This window comes from Grammomys surdaster, unplaced genomic scaffold (assembly GCF_004785775.1).
Source record: "Grammomys surdaster isolate TR1022 unplaced genomic scaffold, NIH_TR_1.0 125807, whole genome shotgun sequence".
Lineage (NCBI taxonomy): Eukaryota > Metazoa > Chordata > Mammalia > Rodentia > Muridae > Grammomys > Grammomys surdaster.
In genome coordinates this window covers 692121-712798 of record NW_021620638.1, presented here as the reverse complement: position 1 = coordinate 712798, position 20678 = coordinate 692121, and the positions used below count along the sequence as shown (strand labels likewise).

The window sequence follows — 20678 nt, the reverse complement described above, 5'->3', positions numbered from 1 at the left end:
GTGGTGGTGGTGGTGGTGGTGGTGGTGGTGGTGGTGGTGGTGGTGGTAGTGGTGAGACAGGTTCAATGTAACCCAGACTGACCTCAAACTTGCAATACTTCTACCTAGGAATACAGCTATGAGCCTCCAGGTACAGCCGAGATGTTCTAGGAGAGGGCAAAAGTACGAAGGAAAGGGAGAAGGAAATTCTTGCTCCACGGTGATCTGTTATTAACTTAAACAATTTGTGCATATTTCCTGTCTTGTAGCCTGGCATATAAGGAGAATTCAGTGATAGATACTTTATTTACTCTGTCTGAAAAAATGCAAGCATCACTTAGAAAACAGTGCATTCTAACATATTCGCCAGGTAGGTACCATTTGGCTACAGAACACGTTTGTGTAGCAAATCCTAAAGACATAGAATCAGGGCAGGGAAGTTTTCAAGAAAGTAATGGGGAATCTAAAAGTTGGATAATTTGATGTTTGTATAAGAAAAGACACTCTGGTAGCGATATGGGTGGAAGACTTGAACAGGCAGCATGGTGGTACTCTGGGACCGAAAAGCCTTTAGCAAGAGAAGCTCACATCCACCACCTGGAGGATGATGAGGGAACTACAGGCCAGTGGAGCTCAGGATCTATGGTCTCAACAGATTTTTGGATTCTGCTAGTTCAGACTTAGGCTCTATGTTAACGAAACACCAACACAACAGCTACTTCTTCTTTTTTTTCTAAATCAATAATCTTTCTTTGTATTCTTTTAACAGTTTCATTCCCGATAAGTAAGTATAAATGGTCTATTTAACTGATATTTTTATATCCTCTTCTGATAATGGTTACCTGCGTATCTCTTCAAATGACAATGTACTATTTGAAAATAGTACAGCCATGTCTCAAGCTGTTGTATCTGAATAATCAGGTCTAGCCCAGTTAGGCATGTTAGAAAAGAGAACATACTGTGAAAGCTGTCTACAAACCAAATGCCACCAAAGAGCTTCCCCTCTGATATTGGAAGAGTGTAAGAGCCAGATAGCATGCAATTGATGTCATGGTTCTCACTTAACAAAGCTGCAAAGAACCATAATACAAGCTTGACAATATGATGGCTTCAAATAGGCATGAACCAGGGATGATTTTGGTTGAAGATGCACTGTATACATTTATGAAATTGTCAAAGAGCAAATACAAAAAGTACTCTTTAAAAATTAGTCATGAATCCAAATTATTGTATCTTTAAAGATTATTAAAAATAAAAACAGTTCTTTTCTCAACATAAGAAAACACACACAAAACAATGTTAAATGAGACTGCTACACAAAGTAGTAGACATATGTCACTTAAGATATATAAATTCAGTCATGTCTTTGGAAAACACAGATGAAAACTCCAAGCACTGCAATAATCAGCCTGATTCTCACTCAGCATCATGAGTTCTTTTAACTGAGTTTTAATTTTTTTGGTAAACATAGCCTTTTCACATATATGATTTAAGATACATTTAGAAAACTTTTGAGAACATCAATGCTTATGAGAAATAACCAGGATTTGATGAGGGAAATTTCCATTTTTGGTTCTTCTGCTGTAAATGCCGAAAATGTCTTGGGTATAATGTTGCATGAACGTGGCTTTAAATGCTTAATATGATTTAAATGTTCTCCTTTTGTTAAGGACTTTCACACATTTGTTATTAATGGCTGTTGCTTTCATGTTTGTCTACTAAATGTACTAAAGAAGTCAAGGGGAGGAAGAGGGAATCTGTGGAGGCTGCAGTTGAGTTACTCAAATGATTTCTGTTATCTAACGAGAAACTACACTCCTTGAAGCCTGGGATGATCCTCTTAGAAAGAGGTGGCCCATCCTAAGGACATGCTTTGCACTGTGTTGGTCTTTCAATTGGCTACCCCATTCCTCACTCTGTCTTTCGATCTTCCCCCAAAGCTCTGCTGAATCAGAACGTATCAAACCCAAGGAACTGCTAGCATCTTCCCATCATGCTTCTCTAGAAACAGCCAGGCCTTGGTAAAATGCCACAAGTGAAATCTAAAACATTCAATGAGGAAACTCTATCTCTGCATTATTTTGAAGCTATTCAAATCACCAGGGTTAAATGGATGCTTCTAGTCTGGACTATAGCCATGGAATGCAAACTCACTGGGGTTCCAGTTGCGTTTCAGCACCAGCTGCTGTGAACCACAGCTTAAATGCTAATAGAGTGATGACAGAGCAGACTGAGCTTCCTGGATAGTAGCAAGGATTTCAGGAACTATGCAAGTACTTGAGGCCCAGTTCTCCAGAGAAATGAGTGGAGGGAATGCTGGGGGCTTGAGAATCTCAACTCCAAAGATGCTATGAACTGCCATTTCTCAATCCATCTTACACTTCCACTCAAAATATCCTCTTCCTCTATCACTTGAGAGAACAGTGCCCACATGGAGTATGGAAGCCATGTCTCAGGCTACTGTGTTCAAATCATACAGTTGTACTGCATTTATAGAACTGTACATGGAGGACAGACTTAGTTCCCAGAGTGAAGTCCTTCCGTTGCTGGCGCTTTTTAGAATGCCCTTCTTCTCTGCTTTCATTTTAAGACAGAGTACTAGACAGATCTCCCCATGGGAGCAGACTTCTCATCTCATTGCTTCCTTTAGGAGAAAGAGCAGCCCCATTAGTTCCACTTGGGTTTCTAAGTTGGAATCACCACTTTGTAGACACAGAAAGAGGTGAGAGAGTAGGGGTGGGGGAGGAGTACATCTTTCTCTTAATTTTAAACATGTCTTATGGGTAACCAGCTCATACATTCTACCTATATCTCACAAGCCATTCACTTACTCATCTATCTGCTTAAAATGTCTTAAGAGCTTTATGTATTCTATTTGCCTTTCTTGCCTTCTCCAGCAGAATTGAATATTCTCAAATCCTACAACAAACATGCATTGTAAGCAAAATGATAAAGGGGAAAAACATAACAGACAGAGAAAGGTTTCGTTCCATGGTGGTAGAAGGAATAGAACTGTAAGGTAGAGTCACAGTACTACAAGTCACAGTAATTATTACTGAGTCACAGTAATACAAGAGTTTAGAAGAGAAAGTGTGTCAGCAAATCACCAAAGGGCAACAAAGTTTTAGTTAGGGATTTCATGCTCCTCTGAAATAGCCTAGATGCCCAAAAGAATTCACTTCTGTGCTTCTAAAGGAGGTAACTCACAATCAGGTCGCCATGTGTCAAGAAGCAAATCCTTCCTGGCCATGCCCTTCCTCTTCCACACCACCTCCTACCCCACCCCCCATCTCCACACATTGTGTTGGAAACCATCTTGAGGTAAATGTCAGGATGGAAGAAATGCAACGCAAGACAGGGTCATGGCTGTACTTAAACACCTGTTTGTTACTTGGCTAATTTTGGCAAATCAATCAACATAATAGGGTTCCAATACCTGTTTAGGTGAGCACTTTCTAGAAATTAGGTCCCTAGAAGGATTTGTGCTAGGAGACATTTTTAAAAGGACTAATAAGTAGGCATTGCTGGACGACATTTTCTTCCTCAAGTTCACACCAGCCATAGAAATGTGACGCAAACGAGCATTGCTGTATCAACACTCCAGGTCGCGTGCTCTCAATATCCTGCAATAGCCACGAGGGAGCATATGTCCATTCTCTATTGCTAATAACTTCTGCAGACAAGATGCACTATAAAGAAGTTGATTTTATCTTCTGTCTCTAGAGGCTCAAGGTCTAGCAGCTACATGTAGTAATGGTGCCCTTGCTGGCAGTGCTGAGGTAGTATGAAACATCAAACAGTGACCAAGAGCATATATGTGTGTGACTCTATGGTGACCATGTATGTGCCCCTACTTATACAGCTGATAGCATTTAATCATAGATTTCTTCCCTAGCAGCCTTATCAGACCCTAATTACCTCCCAAAACTTCTACCTCTATACACCAGTCTGTCTGGTTATGTTTTGTTCTCTGGATGCCTCATCCTGGGGATTAAATTGTAATATGAGTCTCGGGAGTTACAAACTATATTCACACCACAGCAGGTGTATAAATCTGCTGAGATGACAGTTCGAGAAATGGATCTCAGGACCCCAAAAAATGAGTATAAAACCTGAAGTGTTTTGGCTAGAGAAAAGTTTTAGTTCTGCAGAAATGTAGTCATGTCAAAGCAAGCAGGCAAGCACATCCAGCAGCAGTTTCTATTCCTAATTCAGAGAGGTCCTGTGCCTTACTGTGAGTAGTCAGAGCTGGGCCTCACACTCTTATGCGGTTGGCTAACTCAAAGAAGTGCAGCCGCTAAGAATGGCATGCAGCCTTGAACACATGTATTGATTTCAAAATGTGCCTATGAGGGAAGAATTTGAATATTTGCTGAGTGGTTTCTTTGTAATTTTTAAAGTGGAGTTTTGTCCTGTTTAACCCTCTGATGGAAAAGATAGCACATTTTGTTTCTAGTTCCCACAGTAGGCCATATTGAATATAGCTGAGTGTTATGAGGAAAGAAGCCTCAATCTGATTCTCAGAAGTGCTTCAGACTCCCAGGGTTAGCTCCATCACAAGGGACATTCTTGTTTGACTTTCAATATTATTTTTCAGAGCAATTACTTTTTAATCAGTCAACTTTTTGATCTTCTCAACTGAAAGATGTTGGAAGGTTTCCTGTCCCAAAGCATCCCTCTCAGTTGTGTGAGGCTCCATATGGTCCTCTTGCTTCACATGACTAATGTCAGCCAGTGATTCTGACTGTTGTGAATTCTCAGGTGGCAGTCACAGATGTAGCATCTTCTCTAAATGCCAAAGGCTCAGGAACAAAGTGCCCATTTAATAATTACTACTTTATTACTTCTTTCCTTTAGAATTCCTTCTTCAACTTGCCATCAGCTCTTACCGATGAGCTCAACTGGCCCCAACTCTCTGGTGTTACTGGATTTCTTGACTCCACAAGTGGGTATGTTGTCACACTCTCATACTGTTTGCACACTCGCACACTGTGACACACCTGTATAAGGAGAGAATAGGATCTGGAGCTTGCTCCCAAAATATTAAAATGAAAATTATTTTGAGTTGCTTCTAGATCATGAATGACATATACAAAACCTGCCACCGACATGATCCAACCACTGCAACAGGGTGTGGTCTCCATGAGGAGGGAATGTTCCTACTGGTAGCTACAATTTACATTTGATAGAAAATACTCAAACACATCAGTGAATTTTTCTGATTCAAGAGACAGAGCAGGTTACTTGATTCAAGATACTAATAGTAACAAAAATGATAGATAAAATTAATTGGGAAGTCATGGGTGTCTGTGAATTATTCTAGCTTCAGTGCTCTGGATTTGAACACAGGCCATATTCCAACAAATCAGTTTGCTACGTCTGATGGATGTTGACTGAGATCCAAAGTGTGTATCCCAAGACCATATCCAGCAGGGTCACCTAAGATGCTATGGAGGGTTGCAAGCATGTCTTCATGATAGAAAGTCCCAGGTATGAGATGTAATATCTCTCCCAACACGCCATTATTTACCATTGGCAATAACCATAGGGAATATTGCCATGTCTAGAACCTTCTTTATGTAAGGAGAAGAGAGGCATGAACAATGGCAGGACATGGCCAGCCATTTCCAGCTCAGGCAACAGCCCAGAGAGCCAGAGGGCACCAGAAGTCAGGCCATGGTAATGATGGGAGGATAAATGTGAACATACCTCATTTACCCAAAGTACAAACAGTAGAATCTCAAGAGTCTTATATTTATAGTTTTAACAAGTAATTTACTTGTCTTGACAAAGACTATCACTTCTTATAAGTAATGTGTTTATTACCTGTACTCATTCACTTTAAAAATACTCATTAAACAGTTATCACCAATCAGACATGGATACCATAGGAGTTGTGTCATTTCCAGAAGTCAATTACTATAACAAGGTAGATCAGACAAAGGGGATACAATGAAAACACAAAGTAGATATGCCAATACAGGTTTGGCCCCTGGGCTCAGTGGGAAAGTGCTCGTGAAAGTGCTCAATAACTTCTTGAGGTACATGGCAAGGATCCCAGTCGCCAAAACAGAAAAAACCAGAAAATATAACCAACTTTTAAGAAAACACACTCATGCTTCTGTAAGACCTATCTGTGAAGATAAGAAATACAGAGCTGTCTTTGCAATTTGCTTCACTATCAAACTTAACTGTTACTAAAGTTAGTTCTTGTCATCCATGTAAATTTTCTAATAATTAGTAAGTAGTGTTAGTAAAGAGTGACCCTTATGAGAAGTCAGAAGTAACTCACTATATGCCACACACCATACAGAGTCCCATAGCGATTGTCATGTTTTATTTCACTTTGCAGCTAAGGATCTAAAGTTAAAGTAGTAGGCATATTAAGAAACTTGCCCAAGGTCACACAGCTAATACAGGTGGGTAGGGTAGGAAAGGAAGGGCCCCAACTCAGAACTTCCATCATGAATTGCTACTTTCATATGAATGTGAGTCTCTCCAGCCTCTGTCATTTTGAGTTGGTCTTGGGAAAAGTAAGTAAAGGGCAACTCAGTCCAGTTTCCAGTGTATGGAAATACATGGAAATTTTCCTTAGTTGAGGTTTGTGTGTTAATAACAGAATGAATTGATTGGGCCTTTCTTCACATGCCAGCTTGAATTCATAGAGGAATACTATAAATTTCAGCCATCTCTTAACCTCAGGAAGTTACCAAGGAGGAAATGCCAGGCTGATGTTTAACATTAAGTAGTTTACATCTTTACTAGACCTGTAGGAAGTACAGCTTAGAGAGGCATTGGAGAAACTGAGATTCTTAATTATTCTGGCCTATCTTCTTCAATGGAAGGAATGAATACTGGTCAACTGGATTGCCAGTGAAAGCAGTCAAACAACCTGGTGATCCTTTGCTATTCCACAGAGCCAGCTCTACCTGATTCCCCCAATATTCTGAGCATTTTTTTTTAGTGCCTAATACTGAGCTTTGTCTCACGGTGACTAGAACTCATCCCTATGAAAGAGGTCCCATGTGCTTTTCATCTTCCACCTATACAATCTGTCTTTATGGTTATCACAGATCCTTCCTCTAGATCCCAGCCCTGAGCTCTGCTTAGCAGGGAATAGAATTCTTTCTTATTGGAAAGGTCACAGGTACGTTGCTCTCTTACTAAGGAGTTTCTCTGTAGCTATGCCTAAAGCTTTGTTGTGATAAAATTGCCACATGAAACCATTTTTCAAAAGTTTTACTATGCTTAAATCTGGAAGAAGAGTAAACCAGGAGGTCAGCCTTTGGCGGCCAGTCTCTGGAAGTCTTGACCCAGATCCTGCTACAATGGTTCTGACTAGAGTTTCACTCTTCACCTTGTGCACACTGTCTCCCTGTTGGCTGTGAGATTTGTGAGACACCCCAACACTAGACCCACTCAGAATCTGAAATGAAGCAATTTGTGGAGCTTAGCATCAGATGCTACCCCTGGGCAGATGGTCCCAAGTGGTAGAAGAAATTAAACTGAGCAAACTATGAGGAGTAAGCCAGAAGGTAGCATTAATCTATGACCTCTGCTTCAGTTCCTGCCTCCAGGTTCCTGCCTGGAGTTCCAGAAAAATGTACAAATCTGCTTCTTCATCTCTTTTGACATATAACTCAAACACTCTAGCAATTGCTTTTCCTAAAACTAACTACACAAATTATACTACATTTGGTTTGGTTTGGTTTGGTTTGGTTTGGTTTGGTTTGGTTTGGTTTGGTTTGGTTTGGTTTGGTTGGTTTTTAGAACAGTAGTATTTTGTTTTACCCCAAGTCTCTGGGCTATCTAGTCTCAGTTTCTTGGTTACCCAAGCAGTGTCATATATGGGTTCCATCTCATGGAGTGGACCCTAAGTCAAATCAGATATTGGTTGGTTACTCCCACAAGATTTGTGACATCATTGCACTAGAATATCTTGCAGGCAGGACATCATTGTAGATTAAAGGGTTGTGATCAGCTTGCTGTTTACATTTCTCCACTGGTACTTGTCTATCACAAAGATTGGAGGAGAAACACCACCAACCCAAATCATCATGGTCAACCAATTAAAACAAGCTATTTTATTTGCATACACAGGCTTCCTATGCCTAAACCAGGGTTTGAGTGGTCAGCCTAGGATGTGATCAATGTTATGGTATCAAAACTATGAGCTAACACCAAGATATTGCAAGGCAAAAACTTTATTTTTTATGGCCAAGCCAAGCTTCCAGTTCCCCTTAGTAGGAGGATGAAGTGGCATCCAAACTGTACCAGAGGAATTCTTATACAGGTCCTTTATGACTTTTGCAAGCAAAGCTTAAGGGAAGTGAAACTTTTGTGATTAACATTTAACATAATCACACTGTTACAAGTTTTTATTGTTATTGTGGAAAGCTCTTTTGGAAAGCCTGTTTTTAAGTCAAGTCAACCTGGTTTTCAGAAGGTCTTTGTGGTCTGTTGGTTTGAAAAACAGTCTGCACCATAGAAACATAAATCTCATTTTACCTGAGAAATAAAAGTACAAATGCCAAGACTTTGGAAACAAGTCTGCAAGCTGAACAATAGAGAGAATGGAGGTCCTGTTAATATTTAAACCATATTAAAATCAATAGTGTAGGCAGAAATAGGGGAGTCAGCTTCTAACAAGGAAGACAAGGCTTTTATGCCTCATGGGTAGGAGGTTTCCAAATGGGGAAAACAGGTGGGATTACAAGAGCAGACAGACCATAACATATGGTCAAAACAAGGTAATCTCAACAGGTAGTCATAACAAGGTAGTCATAGGTGCTCATATAACCTTTTGAAACAGAGGTAGGGTTGCAAAATGGTTATAAACAACTTTTTGAAACTATGATTGCCATTCCTAGAACATGTAGTACAGAACCATTTATAGTTAAGGTTACATGTAGATGGGGGAAGGGCATGGCCCAATTTTTGAGGAACAGGGGTTTAACCATTAACAGAAATGAACCTAGTTTTGTCTTTACTATGAGATGGGCTTTAAGCCTAAAATGGAGGCAGGCTGGTTCTTCACAGTGTGTGAAGTACTTTTCGCTACCAAAGACTCTAGAATGTAGAAGTGAAAGTTCTCTGTAGGTACCAACTTGAATTCTGTGTGTTCAATGAGCTACCTAGATGTTGTCTTCAGCAATGGGGCCTGCTGTCAGTTTCCAGAGAGCAACCTATATCTTGTCAACAGCCTGTGTTGTTTGCCAGTTTACCTAAGACCCTTTTGGCCAACAAACCAAGAAGGTGTACCCAATCCTGATTCTGAAAGCTTCATGTGGTGATGAGATGGCTAGTTGAGGCTCTGTCTCTTCATTATTTGGCTTAATTTTAGCCATTTCTCCTTGTAGCCTCTCTTATCCCCTTCTTCCTTCCCCTTCCCCACTTAATCCTCCATTCCAGTCCCTCATTTATCCATCCTTTCTAAAATATGTTTATTCCTCATCATTTAGGAGTCTAGGAAGTCAAGGGGAAGGCCCCAGCTTCAGTGGTGGGCCTTCTTATTTTATCCTTATGTGGCAAGGGAGAGTATTACGTGACTAGTCCCAGGCAGCCTATTAACTTGTCTCTCTTCCTCTTCTTATAAAACCACTGATTCCACCACAGCATCTCCATTATTGTGACTTTATCCAACCCTAGTTATCTCCCTAAAGCACCTTCTCCAAGTACCATCAACAAATGAATTTGGGGATTAAGTTTCCAGTCCATGAACTTTCTGGGAACACATTAAAACCATAGCAACATTTTATTCTGGAAATGCCATCCAGCTGTGACTTGTGTGAAAGTCATCCTTGTTCTGAGTATTGTTATCTATAAAAACCTGCCTGCTTGTGCTGCTTGCTCAGTGGGACTCTACACGTTGTCTGTCATATTTCTTAGGCAATGGAAGACACACCACACAGCTGGCTATTCTTGTGCTTTAAACTTGTGCCTCTGAGAACCGTGGGGCCTCTAGCTATCTTTTCGCTAGCTGTTTCTAAGTACTACACCTGTGGTCCCTGTCATTCAGCTAGAATGATAAACAGGCAAACTTCTATTTATTAAAAAGAAAATCCTCTGCTTGCAGTCCCAGTTACAATGGATTCCTCCATTAAGGAGAAACATTAGGAGCTGACGATCTTTGTGTATATCACCATTCAATACACCCCTCATGGATGGTACCACTATCAAACCTTCTTATATGCCATCATGTAACTTATACCTGCAGATAATCTATGTTAGAAGACTATTCCTTTTTAAATTTTTTTGATGATTTCTTTTTAATTTTTATGTGGATTTGATGTTTTTTCTTCCATGTATGTTTGTGTGAGGGAGTCAGATCTCCTGGAACTGGAGTTACAAACAGTTTTGAACTGCCATATGGTTGCTGGGAATTGAACCAGGGTCCTCTGGACAAGGAACCAGTGCTCTTAATTTCTGAACAATGTCTCCAGCCTTTGGGACTTTTTTTATTATTATTAAAAAATGTTTGGGGGTTGGAGAGATGGTTCAGCAGTTAAGATCACTGACTGTTCTTCTGGAGGTCCTGACTTCAATTCCCAGCAACCACATGGTGGCTCACAACCATCTGTAATGGACTCCAATTCTCTCTTCTGGTGTGTCTGAAGACAGCTACAGTGCACTCATATAAATAAAATAAGTAAATCTTTTAAAAATGTTTAAAGGACATATAGAATATCCAAGGCAAATTAATGTAGGTTGAGGTTCTCTTCTGCTAGAAAGAAGAAAAATAACTTACCTAGAATGTATACGTTCCTGAGTGACTTGGCTGGTATTTTGTCATCTGGACACAAGCTAGAGTTGTCTGGGAAAAGAGAACCTCAATTGATAATTTTTTTTCATAATATTGCCTGTAGCAAGTCTATAGGACATTTTCTTGATTGATGTGGAAAGTCCTAGCCCACTGTTGAGGCTCACGGGCTCGGTAACATTCCTGGGTAGGTGGTCCTGAGATATATAAGAAAGAAGGCTCAGATGGTTATGGAGGAAATGCCAGTAAGCAACATTCCTCTGTGGTCTCTGCTTCAGTTCCTGCCTCAAGATTCCTGCCTGGAACCTTGGCTTCCCTCAGTAGACTGTGACTCTTTTTACCCCAAGCTGCATTTGGTCAGTGTTTAGTCACAGCAATAGAAAGCAGAGACACTGTGTCTGATACCTAGCATCACAAAGAAAATAATTTAAAGAGCAAAAGTAGGACAGACATGATGGAGTTCTCCATTCAACCTTACCTCAGGAATGTGCTCCCTGGCATGTACGATCAGCCTTGCAGCATGAGTATAAACAATAATATTTAACAATACACCTCATAAAAGTACAAGCATGCAATTAGTTCATAAGAGAAGCTGGGTCCTATCCTTCCCTTCTCTGTCAACTGCGTTAGCCTCTCAGAACATTGTCTGTCATAGCTGAAGACAAATGATAGCCCCGACATACCTCAAAACCCAAACATAACCCCTCAGTTTTATGATTTTTGAGTTCCTTTAATTGTGTTGCTATTAACAATATCTGTTACCCTGGCCCACACTTCAGAAATTCAGAAAGCAGTTGACCTTAGAATAATGTGCTTTTGCTTTGTTCTCCACTGTGATTCAAGAACCAGTTAAGTAAACAGGATAAAACAACTGCGGGAGTTGGCAGCTTGATTGTGGAAAGTAGAATTCGAAGTGCAAATGAAAAGTATTTTTATAAGATAAAAAAAGACTACCCGAGTTCAGATAACTTAAACACAGTTTTGTGCAACAATAAAAAATAAAATTCTATCTTTAGGATGAAAAGCAACACCAAAACATCCACTAGTGGGGTTGGGGCTCTCATTTGAAAGCTACATCTAAAATCCCAAACCACCCATAATAGAGTGCAACAAAGCCTGCACTCACTGTTACAGGATGTTTTTCTGTATCTTCTACCCAGGATGGAAACCCTGCCCTCTTGGCCTCTTTTATGTGCTAAAGCTGAGTTGGACTGAAGTTCTCCCAGCATGCAAGTTCAGTGGTATAAGGAAATAGGATCCTGATGTATGTCAGGACTGCAGCTGCTTTGCAGGCAATTCTTGAGGAAAGAGGCTTCTCATTCTCCTCTACATATATCTTCTTCAAGTCTTAGCCATCCTGTCCTTTAAGATAAGATGTAAACAGTGTGAAACATTTTCAGACCCATGTTTGACAAAGGCGGGATTTATGAACAGTAAAGGACAGGCTGGAATTCAGTAAGTTCTGCATGTGAGATACTGGATGGCTGTAAGAATGTCAACAAAAACATCCCCTTGTCATTACTACCACAACTATTATCATGGTGTATATACCCTTCCTTCAGGAAAATGAGTGAACCATATTCTTTTTTTATTGGATTTTTTTTACATTTCATATGTTACCCCCTTACCCCACCCCCCACCCCCGCCCAGGAACCCCCTATCCCATCACTCCTCCTCTTGCTTCTATGAGGATGTGCCCCTACCTATCCCCCCACACCCACCTCCCCACCCTCAAATTCCCACCCACTGGGGTGTCCAGCCTTCATGACACCAAGGATCTCTTCTTCCACCTATGCCCAACAGGGCCCTCTACCCCTACATATACAGCTGGAGCTATGGATACGTCCCTAAGTGCTCCTATGAGGCTGGTGGTTTAGACTCTGGGAGATCTGGTTGGTTGGTATTGTTGCTCTCCTCATGGGGCCGCAAACCCTTTCAGCTCCTACAGTCTTCACTCTAACTCCTCCATTGGAAACCCCGTGATCAGTTCAATGGCAAGATGTGAGCATCTGCCCCTGAATATATCAGACTCTGGCAGACATCTAAGGAGATATCTATATCAGGCTCTTGTCAGCATGCACTTCCTGACTTCCACATCAGCATCTACCTTTGGTGACTGCACATGGGATGGTGACCCAGGTGGAATGGTCTCCAGACGGCCCCTCCTTCAGTTTCTATCCCTCACTTTGTCTCCCTATTTGCTCCCTTGAGTATTTTGTTGCTCCTTCTAAGAAGGACTGAAGCATCCCCACTTAGTCTTCCTTCTTTATGAGCTTCATGTAGCCTATGAGTTGAATCTTGGGTATTTCAAGGTTCTGGGCTAATATCCAATAATCAGTGAGTGAATATCATGTGTGTTCTTTGTGATTGGCTTACCTCACTCAGGATGATATTTTCTAGTTCCATCTATTTACCTAAGTGAACCCATATTCTTTTTATATATATATAATTTATTTTTTTTTCAAATTGTAATTTATACTCATTCACACAGGAGTTATAAGCACAAAAAGGCAGGATGTGGGGAAGGGGATGACACTGGAGTGTGGGTGTTCAGGGGGAATACAGATATTTTTCAGAACAGGGTGTCGACTGGGAGAGGGTTCAGAGGATAGGTCACTATGAATCTGCCTATGATTCACTTGTCCTTATCTAAGTTGGTAATACCTGCCAAGGCTACCTATTCACAAAGACTATGACTACTCAGGCTGGTAAATTGTCACAAAAACTGCCTGTTTACAATAGCTTGTAGCCATCTGTTTCAGTGTTTATCCACAGAGACCCAAGACTTGGTGTTAGTATACATGTATGACAGGCCTACTGCTGATTTTAGACCTATGGCTGATTTTAGGCCTTCAGTGTATAAGCAGGGCTGCCCCTGACATCTCCTCCCTTCTGTAAGTATAGACGGGCTGTGGCGTATCTAATCTTGCGAAGGCGGGGATAGAGGCCTGACCTCCAGTAATTGAAGGGGACCTTGTAATGGCTCCGGTCCCCCTGTTGTTGGCCAGTGAGGCATGAGGGCCATACCCATCCCGATGTCTTTTTCCTGGAGAGGGGATACTTTAGACATCAAGCCCTATGCAGTCAGGCTTGTCCCTCAGGGAACCCAGAGAGACATTTTTAACTTTTATTGATATTACCTTGCAGTGCTTAGCCTCGCAGCCTAAGCAAGAATTCAGGTCGCCAGTCAGAGGGGATTCTGGGTGGCCCCTCCCTGCCTGGTCTAGGGGCAGAAGTCCCCTCTTTTAGGTTGGGTAGAGATAGGTGAACCTATAGTCTTAATGACAGTAACTGCCTAGAGTTGTTTCAGCATTTACTGAATGACAGTAAGCAAATGCTTTCTACTTTGATGAGGTTTATTTGAAAGTCGCAAGCATTCATTCTTTTTTATAACCCACTGCATCTAATTAATTCTGTTCATATACATGCGAATGGCCATAGTGTCAACCAGTAAGTGGGACACGAGCAACCTGCCAGTAGCCATTTCCCCAAAGAAGAGTTCCTCTTCTTCCCACAACAGCCTGAATCATTACCTGCCAATAGCACCTCAGTTCAGACTGGGTCCTAGTGGGCCTTTCCCTTAGCCTGCTGGAATCTTAACTGGCTCTGTCTTGTGGTGATCTTATGCAGGGAATCATGGGTGCTCTGAATCTGAGTGTGCAACAGCCAGATGACAACATCTCACAGCTCTCCTCCCCATCCAGCCTCTAACAGTTCTCCTCCCCATCCCCTGGTTCTTACGTTCTCTACCCACTCTTTCCTTGATGCTTTCTAAGCCCTGGGTTGAGGGGTCTGAGAAAAAATAATTTTTTTGAAACTATTAAAATCTTTTCTATTTATTGCTTGATGGAAACTGAAAATAAACCTAAAATTAAAAATCATTTAAAAGCATTAAAAATTCATTTTATTAAATTTAATGTCTGTTGCTGTCCAAAGGGAAGTCATCCATTGACTTGTATGTTTAAACACATGGACCCCAGCTGATAATGTGTTTTATAAGCGCATGGACCCTTTAAAAGATGGAGTCTTCCTGAGGGAAGTGAGCCACAGGGAGCTCCCTGGAGGTTTATAGTCAGGACCTCAACTCTTGTCCATTCTCTGCTTCCTGACAATAGACTCAATATGACTATGCATCTATGGCAATGTCTTCCTACCATAAGAGATCAAGGGCTTAAACCTGTCTTTCTTAGAAATGAATAAACAACCCTCAGAAACCATTAATGTCTATCTGAATCACCTTTATCCAAAGGTGGCAGTCTGCAGGCCAGGGCTAAATGACAACGCTTCCAGCTGAGGGTGAGAGTACAGGAGTGGAGTAGGGTAGCCTCCAGAGGTAGAAAGACAAGAGAGGAGTTGGGAGGAAGTCCAGGGAGATAGATGGCTTAGGGAAAAGTGTGTGATGGTCAAACCTGGGGGACTAAATTCAAGTTCCAGCATCCACGTAAAGAGCTCTAGGTGTGGTGATGTGTGCTTATAATTCTGTGGGGACGGCAGTGACAGGTAAATTCCTAAGACTCACTGGCCAGCCGACTTAATCTAAATAATGAACCCCAGGTTCCAGTGAGAGATCTTATCTCAGAACTTATACACACACACACACACACACACACACACACACACACACACACCGCGGAACTAAAATTAGCCATAAAAATTTACAAAAGTCATAAAATTTTAAAAACAAAACCAATTAGCAAGTATCAGACTCAAGCTAGAGTGGTAAGAATAAAGGACACAGATTAGGTGTGGTGGCAGACACCCTTATACCCAGCACTGGGAAGATGGAGGCAGAAGGATGGCACACTTAAGAACATAGCAAGACTCCATCACAAAGAATAAGGTCAGTATAAAAGAATCAAATCAGACTGAGTTGTCTACCTTAAATGTACCCCCCTGCTTCTACCTTAAGTTTAGTGTATTAAACTAGAGACACAGTAAATGCTTAGAAAGAAACAGAGAAAGCCGTTGTTATAAGTGGCAAAATCATGCCATCCAAGGACATTTTTCTAATGAGAGGTGTCCTAGAATCTTAGGGTTAAAGGTTATCTATTCTCTCCATCTGACAGACATTAATGGAAAGAGCAATTGTGAAAAACGATGCTTCACTCTGAACCTGGTCACTTGGGGAGTAAAATTAGAGAGTAGGGATTTACAACTAAGATTTGTTAACCTAATTTCATGTTTTAAAAAAAAAGACAGGTAGGCACTAAACACTAATGGGCTTAATAACCTTATTAAGTCTATTATTCACAAATTACATGTGATACCATTGCAAATGATTAGCCCTGCCATTATTACACTCATATGTTTAAACAAATGATTATCGATGGAGCTGGCCATTTGCGTTGTGTGTGACTGAAGGGCATGTTTCGGAAGCAGCAATTCTCCAACCGTGACCTGTGGTTGCTAGGACCTCTTAGAGGGGCCACAAGGTACAGCCTATTTTCACAACGGTCTTAGACAGAATTTCCCTCTGCCATATAGCCCTTGTACTGATGCTACAACAGCAATGGGAGATAAAAACCGGGACATGTGAGGGTGAATCCTGCACCAGCCAGTTACATCCACAGCCATTGTGTTCTTTATCCTTTACTTCCCAGCTTAGGACACAAGGGTCTCATTTCCCCATAAAAAAATGTCACCTACGGGGCTGGAGATTTGGCTTGGTTGGTAAGATGTTTGCCTAGCAGTCACAAAGCCCTGGGTTTGATTTCCTTCACCACATAAACTCGGCATGGTGGTGCACACCTGTAATTCCAATGCTCAAGAAGTTTAGAAGTGCAAAGTCATCTTTGCTATTCTGAGATACATGAGAGCAAGTCTCAAAAGGAAAAACAAAACCACCTGTGAAGCAGCAAAACTGCAGTGCCATTTTATGACTTCATCATTTAATCTGATAAAAATACAAATATGGGTGACAGCTTCTACTCTACTGTATAATGAAGTAGTAACAGGATGTTAGTGTCTAAAAGGAAAGCACACATGTAAGTAAGCTGAGGACTGAAGTTATTTTTCATAGAACCCCATTTCTTAAAATACAAACAAACAAACAAACAAACAAAACTATGTATTACTGGATGTGTGGTACTTGTCTTTAATCCCAGAGTTTAGGAATCAGAGATAAGTGAATTCTGTGTATTCAAGACCAGTCTGTAGTGAGTTCCAGGCCAGTTGGAGCTATATAGAGAAATCTTGTCCCAAAAAAGAAAACAAAACTTTTTAAAAAACATAAATGACTATATAATGAACCATGCTTTTAAGACTTTGATATATGGTAAATATTTTATCTAAAATAAATTAAACAAGCAGTTCACTTCAAGAAAAATACCTAGCAATATTAGATGCTAGTCATAAAATTTTAACATAAGAGAAAAAACTTAATTACAGAAAATTTGTATTTCCTAATATGAACTTGACTGAGTCCTAATATTTAGATTTTATCTAATGAGATACATGACAATATTAAAAAGTAAAATTTCTCAAAGATATCATGAAATGTACTAGTATTTATAATATTTTATAACTCAGTGAGTCAATAGTTTTTCCAGATAACCATGATATAACGTGTAAAATCTTAACAGGGGTTAAAGATCATTAAAACTACAAAGTAGGCCAAAGCATTTTAATGGGATATAGTGGAAAAGGTTCACTAATGTAATTTCAGATTATACAATTCACTTGACCAATCTGTAAGAAACTACCACTTACTAAGTGTTGATGTAAAATCCAAAATGTTTATCCATAATTTTCTAAAATGCATATTAAAATGCAACTCCACTTTCCAGCTGCACATACACCAGGCCAGAATTTCTCCATACACTTCCACAAACAACAGCTCATAATGTCTGGATAGCAAGGGACAGCTGGAAGCAATGACTCCAAGCTATTTTCTACCAAGCTAGCCAGAAAAGACATTTGCAAGCATGTAAAACAAATAGAAGTTATGCCAAAATGTAGTGAATTCATTATTGTTATTTAAACATAATAAGTAAACGTTCGTTCACATATCCTCACAAATAGTGACCGGTCTAATGCATACCAATGACTCTGTTAGGATCCTCAATAATTTTAAGAGTGTAAGTGATTCTGATCACAAAACTTGGAGAACTCTGCTCCAAGGCAGGGGAGAAACAAAGAAGCAGCGAGGGAGGAGGTTAAGACCACCCACAGGAGCAGAAAATGACCTAGGAGCCGAAGACTGAGCAGGGACAGCTCACAGGACTAGAAAGGAATTTAGAGGGCATTAGGTAAAGAAGGTGCTTCTAGGACCTGGCCATCCATCAGCCATTGCTGTTACAGGAAGAAGGCGAGGGTGGAGGAAGACTAGATGGTCATAGCAGTGGGTGCTGGGAGCCTCAGAGCCAAGGCATTCCATCAGGGTGATGTGGGAGTGCAGGCTGCTTGGAGAGAACCATGGGCTGGGGAGATGCTCATGAACACAGGTGGATTGCGTTTGGATACAAAACAAAGTGAGTAAGAGCTGGAGGGGAATCATAAATTAGGAAGGCTTCTTTTTATAGAAATTCTGTCACATTCTTGTAGTGACAGGATGATCTGAAAATCAGAAAGAAGGGCAGAGCTAGAAATGAAACTCTAACAAAGGCAAGAAGGGCAGAATCCAGGCACACCAAAGCACCAGCTGGGAAGATCACCTATAAAATTTGTGGCTCCAGCTGAAGTGATTGTCCCTCCCATATCCTGCAAATACTTTCACCTACAATGACTTCCCCTAACCTCTACTTATTTACACATTTCAGTTAATTACACAGAATATGATACAATTTTGATTTACAAAAAGTTACTGAGAGTAAAAAATGAAAGTCCCCCTTCATGTGTGAATTTGCATGAAGAATCTTACCTCCTCCCAGAAGAAAGTACTGAGATCAGTGTAATGCAATTCCACCCAGATGCTTTCTAGGTATTCCCATGCTGACATTTATACTTAATTAAGTAAGTGTGTTGTCACAATTTCTCCATAAATGATAGGTTGTATATAATATACTAAAAGTAGTGTTTTACTGTAACAATACATTGCACCTCCTTGATCTTTTCTAATAATACATAGTGCTTTATAGTAAGGTTCCTTTCTCCTGTGGGCATTCAAGTTATTTTCAAAGTTTCATTATCCTCAATAGTCCTACAAGGAATATTCTGTACTGCCACCTTACAAATGCACACAAAGATTTGTGTGCCCAGTGCCAGCATTGCCTGGGTTACCATAGCTGTCTACTCATTATCTTCAAGTCCACCTGCGCTCTACCCAGACCGAGCATCGCAAAGATTGAAATCACACTACTCCATTTTGTAGCCTTAGCACTTGAAACAATGTATACCATGTCGTGGGTACTCAGTAAAAGAATCCCAACGTAGGATAGAGAGCTGGATTCGTGTTAATAGTGCTGAATGCTTTTGCAGAAGACCTAAGATTAATTCCCAGACCGAGTATTTGGCAGCTCATGACTGCCTCTAACTCCAGTTCTAAAGAGTCCAGTGACCTTTTCTGGACTCTGGAGACGCCAGCACTCACATGTACGTACTTACACACAGACATACACACATGCACATAATTTAAAATAATTATAAAAATAAATCTTAATAAGAATTGCCAACCAAGTTCATTATATCACTTTACATTTGTAGCATGCTTTAAAGTCACAAAGCTCCTTCATATGCATTTTCTTAGATTGTCCAAATCAAACCAGATTTGCAGGAATTAGCATTTCAGGCAAAATGATGGGGCAAGGGAAGAGGAGCATAAACAGGCTCAATTGAATCAGCAGCTGCATAATGAGAGCTGTGCCAAAGTCAATCAGCATCTCTTTAACCCCTGGACTTCCAAGTGTATCCTATCAGCAGTGTTGTGTAAGAATTAGCAGCATTCAGCCAACAGTATGAGAATAGTTATCAGCAAACGTGAGGAAATGAGTTTAAAGGACAATTACTAATTCAATGGCCAACTAGAAAGAGTAAAGGAAAGGGCATATTTGTTACGGGGTGAAGCTGGTCAATATCAGACAAATTAAGCCTCTCTTTGAACTTCTATAGAGAATGGTGTGCTTTTCAGGCCACAGTACTCAAAATAAATTAACATCCTCCAAATTCCTTAATAGGATTCTTGTAGCGAACAGGGTGAGACTTTTAGAGTATCCCAATGTTCAAACAGAAAATCCACAAATTTTCTTCAAAAACTGTTCTATGAAATACTAATTCTACTAAAAGACAAAGGTTATTACATGCATTTTTTTTTGACACAAGGTCTTACTGTGTAGCCATGCCTATCCTAGAACTTGCTGTGTAGACCAGACTGGCCTTGAACTCATGGAAATATCCTTGCCTCCACCTCCTGAATTCTGGAATTAAAGGCCTGCAATTTCATTTTTGTAAATGATATTTATAGTTTCCTTTATGTTATGCAGAGTTATATAATTACCATGCAAATATATAATGTACTTTAAGCACAGCACCCCATACCACACCTACTTTCCTCCTTCTCCCCTCTTCCATCCCTCATCTTTGCTCCCAGACAGTTTTTATGTCATCAGTATTTACATAATTTTATGTATTTATGATGTCGAGGACCTATAATAAAAGAAAACATACAGTATCTGTTCTTCTGGAATTGACTTAATTTGTGCCGACTATATATACTTGGATATATGGCCTTCAACTGGAGTGTGATCAAAAGAACTATGCTCTTTAAATACACACACATACACACACACACACACACACACACAACTGTGGATGGAACGCCCTGCTTACCTCTCTCCATGAGCTTGGGCAGAGCACATGTATGCTGTCATAATGAGGTGAGTGCATATGCACCACTGCCCTGTTGTGTCTAGATGATACTGTTTTCTGTGAATTTTACAATCTTTCCACTTTCCACGATGATCCTTTAAACTCAGGAGGAGATGGTTTAGTAGATGTGTCCCATTTA

At 40.4% G+C, this 20678-nt stretch overlaps 1 protein-coding gene across 1 annotated transcript in view; it reads left to right on the top strand.

Moving 5' to 3' along the window:
- Positions 1–20678, top strand: part of Aoah (acyloxyacyl hydrolase) — a 217728-nt gene that overhangs the window by 130599 nt on the left and 66451 nt on the right. Inside the window, exon 12 of the mRNA XM_028789279.1 lies at positions 4837–4928. Coding sequence (XP_028645112.1) covers positions 4837–4928 — 92 coding nt within the window. The remainder of the gene's footprint in view (positions 1–4836; positions 4929–20678) is intronic.